The 4,826-nt window shown below is 42.8% G+C and overlaps 1 protein-coding gene across 6 annotated transcripts in view; it reads left to right on the top strand.

Moving 5' to 3' along the window:
- Positions 1-864: 864 nt before the first annotated feature.
- fbxo11b (F-box protein 11b) overlaps positions 865-4,826 on the top strand; it is a 28,332-nt gene continuing 24,370 nt past the window's right edge. For 3 of the 6 annotated variants that reach the window (XR_004327273.1, XR_004327272.1, XM_032502722.1), the window contains exons 1-5: positions 865-1,201; positions 2,399-2,562; positions 2,777-2,858; positions 3,370-3,514; positions 3,602-3,731. Coding sequence is in view for 4 of the 6 variants with exons in the window: in XM_032502722.1 (XP_032358613.1) it covers positions 1,114-1,201; positions 2,399-2,562; positions 2,777-2,858; positions 3,370-3,514; positions 3,602-3,731 (609 nt within the window). In the remaining 2 variants the exon portion in view is untranslated. The remainder of the gene's footprint in view (positions 1,202-2,398; positions 2,563-2,776; positions 2,859-3,369; positions 3,515-3,601; positions 3,732-4,826) is intronic. The other 3 variants (XM_032502725.1, XM_032502724.1, XM_032502723.1) reach the window with 3 other exon arrangements.

The raw sequence follows: 4,826 nt of genomic DNA, 5'->3' as shown, positions 1-4,826 counted from the left end.
GTGTGTGTGTGTGTGTGTGTGTGTGTGTCCTAAGCACTTTGAAATCGTAGCCTTATTCTTTGCAGCCAAACAATGCCATCTGGTGGTCCAATTACGTGAAAGTATACTAATTTACCAAATGTGTTTATTAAAGTGATTATCCAAAATCAATGATTTGAGGCTCAAATACTCACCTCCTGCTGGCTTGAAAAGTTTCTGTAAAAAGATTATAGTTTGCATTCATGGATTCCAATTGTATCCATAATTCCTTAAATTTGAATTTAAGTGATACATCAAACGACTCAAAATAAAAATGAATGACAAAAAGATCATTCAGTTTCCGTCTTTATAACTATTAAAATACTTTAAAAAATGGTATCCTGCTTTAACATTCACATATTGTGGAAAGGTAGGCTGATACACTTCTTAATATTAACATTTCTTGCAACATAACCCCAGTCTCTGCCCTACATAGGCTCAGTATGTTCCAAACACTCATATTTTTACTGATACATGGAAAATTATAAATCAATTACATAGGAAGACAGTTAGGCCACACAAATTCAAGGTGATGCCAATGTTAATAAATCATTTGAGAGTGGTTATTGTCAATGTGGCACACAAAACCTACTAACATATAGCTGTAGCCTGTATGTGCCTGTGACAAGGGGACTAGGGCTGCGAAATGTACATTATTGTAATCATTATCAGTACCCAAGCATTGATCAAATCGCCGCTTGACCGATCACGAACCCCAACAGAAAGGTTTGTCAAGTCGTCTGACACGAAGGTCCTAATTGGCCGCTGTAGGAAGAGATCATGAAAAGCCTAATATGATTGGTCGAATGGACACTCTGTTCTTTATTCTCGCGATTGTTTCCCGTGTGGGTAAATGGCTCCTCCTGCTACAGACTGAGACGGAGCTGGCACCAAGCAGCGATACGGGGGGAGTTGTAACACCACGGAGGAGGAAAAGAAAAAGCGATTACACCCCAAATACCAGCGGGTTTATGATCGCAATTGTTTGGCTGTAGCTGGGAAAAAGGCTGTGCGGGTGGTAGTTTGGGCAGAGGGCTAAATTTAGAAACGGGCGGTCGAGGATAGCAGCCTATTTTTTAACAACCAACTCCCCAGATGAACTCCGTCAGAGCCACCAACAGGAGACCCAGGCGAGTGTCGAGGCCGCGCCCGGTGCAGCCCGAACGGAACAACGGGGATAGAGGTAAGCTAGGCCTCAGTCAGCTAATGAGTTAGTACGTAGCTGTGTCGGGTGATAACAGTCTTCACATAACCCTCGTTTTTTTGCCTTTGTCTTGTACTCCACTCCTAGAGACGGCGGGTTCAACAGGAAAACCCGGGGCTTCTTGCTCTGTGGCTTAGGCCAGGCCGCGCTTTGTTTGGCTTGAGTGATTGGGGCTAGCTAACATCGCTAGCTCGTTTACCAGGTTATGTGGAGGTTGGGGGGTTGCCTTCGCCTAACGTAATGCATAACGTTATGTAGCTCAACGGTAAACATTAACAGCGCATATCCAGTCAACCTCAATTGAAGGAAAGAGGTAGACTTTACACGCTGGAGCCACAATAGGCGTGTTTTCTCGGCCGTCGCATTCCCAGCTGTCACTAACGAGTCTGAGGGTGCAAATCTGCGGCGTCTATGGACTGCCATTTTTGGGGTGTAACGTTAACAAAAACAAAAGCAGCGAACGGGGCAATGCTAGCTAGCTGCCCCAGCTCCCAGAGGTTACAAAAGATCAGCTGTGATAGATGAAACGGCGTGGTTTGGATGCATTCACTGAGTTCATTTTCTTTGCTTGGGGCTGTCGTTCAAAGCTAGCGTAGCCAGCAGACTGAACCCACATCCCCTTCCTTGTTCTCAGAGCCCGCTAGCCGTAGCTCGATTTGTTTACACCGCGGATTTGCCAGCTACGCAGTTCAGTTTTTAGCCATTAGCAGCACGTCTGATCGACTTCATCTGCGGCCCTTAATTTGACAGCATTATAAAATATGAGTTTGATTCAGCTCATATAGTACACAGAGACAAATGCACACTGCCTGATATCTGTTGTGAATGACTAGACATGAAAGACTGGTAATGTGGCTGCAGGGGGTGCATCAGCCATTATCAATCACTAACCTTTGTCTGCCTTACCAACTATTACCCTTTCTGTTAGCCTGCGCAGTGTGCATTACAGCATGTGAGTAAGAAGAATAAAAGTGTCAGCAGTTTAATTGTTTGTTGCAGTCACAGGAAATATTCTAGTTGTGTATTTGAGCAAAAAAGAGAGGATTTGATTTATCAGATAAATACCCTTTGTTTTTAATTTTATTGGATGGCCTTGGTTTAAACTGCAGCTTTGTGCATTAGTGCCTCTTGAGAAAGTGGTGTATTTATAGGAAATCTGTTTTACTTTTTGTCCAGATGAGGAGGCTCCTGCAGCAGCTGCAGCAGAGATGGCTATTGAGGAATCTGGTCCAGGAGCTCAGAACAGTCCCTACCAGCTTCGACGCAAGACCCTGCTTCCCAAGAGAACCGCTGCTGCCTCTGCCACCGCCTCTGCCTGCCCCAGCAAGGGCCCAATGGAGGTTAGACTGAAACATTAAAGTGCATTTTTTTTGTGCATTGACTGCAGTGTGCATGTCTACAGACTTCAGTGTGTGAATCAGAGGGATTTGCTGATTGATTGTGTCCTCTTTTAAAAGAACAATGATTTTGTTGCAGAGCAGTACATTTCCCAGTCGATTACCTAGTGCATAAATCCTGGCATGAAGTTGATATCCTAATTCCCCTCTTTTACAGGGAGCTTCCACTTCATCAACAGAGGCCTTTGGCCATCGAGCCAAGCGGGCAAGAGTGTCCGGTAAGAGCCACGACCTGCCAGGTGTGTGCTTAATCTCTGCAGCTGGGGCAAGGAGAGCGTTAGCGTTTTCTCTCCTTTTTTTTTATTTAATCATTATTGATTTTTTTCTTTGTTTCCTTGTAAATATTGTTACTTTGCAATCCATTAAATAGAATGACTCCATAGTTCAATGTGCTTGGAGTAAAACATTTATTTTCCTAAAGCTTACATTGTGTGTGTGTGTGTGTGTGTGTGTGTGTGTGTGTGTGTGTGTGTGTGGTGTGTGTGGGTTGGTGTGTGTGTGTGTGTGTGTGTGTGTGTGTGTGTGTGTGTGTGTGTGTGTGTGTGTGTGTGTGTGGTGTGTGTGTGGTGTGTGTGTGTGTGTGTGTGTGTGTGTGTGTGTGTGTGTGTGTGTGTGTGTGTGTGTGTGTGTGTGTGTGTGTGTGTGTGTGTGTGTGTGTGTGTGTGTGTGTGTGTGTGTGTGTGTGTGTGTTGTGTGTGTGTGTGTGTGTGTGTGTGTGTGTGTGTGTGTGTGTGTGTGTGTGTGTTTCAGCAGCCCCAGCAGAGCAATATCTGCAGCAGAAACTTCCAGATGAGGTTGTTTTGAAGATCTTCTCCTACTTACTGGAACAGGACCTCTGTCAGGCAGCTTGTGTCTGCAAAAGATTCAGCCAGTTAGCCAATGACCCAATCCTATGGTCAGTGCTGCCAAAGGCATTAAAACTTGTCTTTTCATTAAAATACAACCAATTGAAATTTGTTTCATCTGGTATTGAAAATTCTAGGAAGCGTCTATACATGGAGGTGTTTGAGTACACACGTCCCATGATGCATCCTGAGCCAGGCAGATTCTTTCAAGTCAGCCCAGAAGAGCATGAACACCCAAACCCCTGGAAGGAGAGCTTCCAACAGCTTGTAAGTTTACCCTCACAGTTGTCGATGTGTTGTTTTGTAGTGAAGAAGGAAGAGCATCAATATCTTTGCACAGACTTGATTTATTTTGTCTCCTTACAATCTCAATATAATAAAAATAAAGTATTTGCAGTTCTCAAAAGTCCTACATGGCCTTGTAATAAAATCCATGCCACTTACTAAGGCAATAATATCTGACCTGGAGAAAGAGTGCCTGTAAAGTCATACCGCCTGGCGCGCGCGCACACACACACACACACACACACGCACACGCACACGCACGCCTCAATAAGTTAGAGGGAGAAATGGAAGCATAGCTATCACTATGAAACATATATTCGCACTAAGGAAAATACGCTTGATTAGGCAACTTTAAGCAATTAAATGAAAAATTACTTTAAAAGTACTTTTATTTAAGTGCTGGTGTTTAATTTCGTGTCATTATTTTCTGAAAACACCAACAAGCTACTCGGAATGTTTCAAGCTGTTCCTTAGTATCTTTGGTCTGGGGGAAATGTTGGTCAGAGTTTTATGACCAGTAGCTGTCAAAACTCTATACAATACAGTATTTCTCAGTCAGACTCACAATTAATGCTTTCAGTTCATTCACACACATATCAGTGTAACGTGTACATTGGGACAACAATGCTGTTCTTATGCTATGTCAACAATACTATGTGTATCTCATCTAATTAAGTCAATCTTGGGTTTTCTCATACTTAACATCATCTAAGATACTGAGGCTAATGAGAGAGAATTGAGGTTGGTGAAAATGAAACATTGATGATCACAGTCATACAAATTGCAGTTTGTTTTTCATAATGTTCACTTGACCCTTTTTAGCTTTTGCAGGAGTCCTACCTCTTACTGTTATTGGCTTATATTTGTGATGTCTAGAAATGAAAGTGGCAGTGTTTTGCTGTTGCATGTATTGTAACTCTGAAATCTACCTTTGCATACATTGTTCTTCTGTAGACCTAGGTGGTTCCTAACTTGGAGTTTGCAGGACAGTTAACAATACAGGAACCAGAAAAAGTATTCATGATAGACTAAACGTTTGTCCCTTTTCAGTAACTTGTTGGACAATTTTACCTTTTT

The sequence above is a fragment of the Etheostoma spectabile genome, chromosome 21 (genome assembly GCF_008692095.1).
Source record: "Etheostoma spectabile isolate EspeVRDwgs_2016 chromosome 21, UIUC_Espe_1.0, whole genome shotgun sequence".
NCBI classification, from domain to species: domain Eukaryota; kingdom Metazoa; phylum Chordata; class Actinopteri; order Perciformes; family Percidae; genus Etheostoma; species Etheostoma spectabile.
The sequence above is the reverse complement of the archived record's forward strand: the minus strand, read 5'-3'. Positions and strand labels throughout refer to the sequence as shown.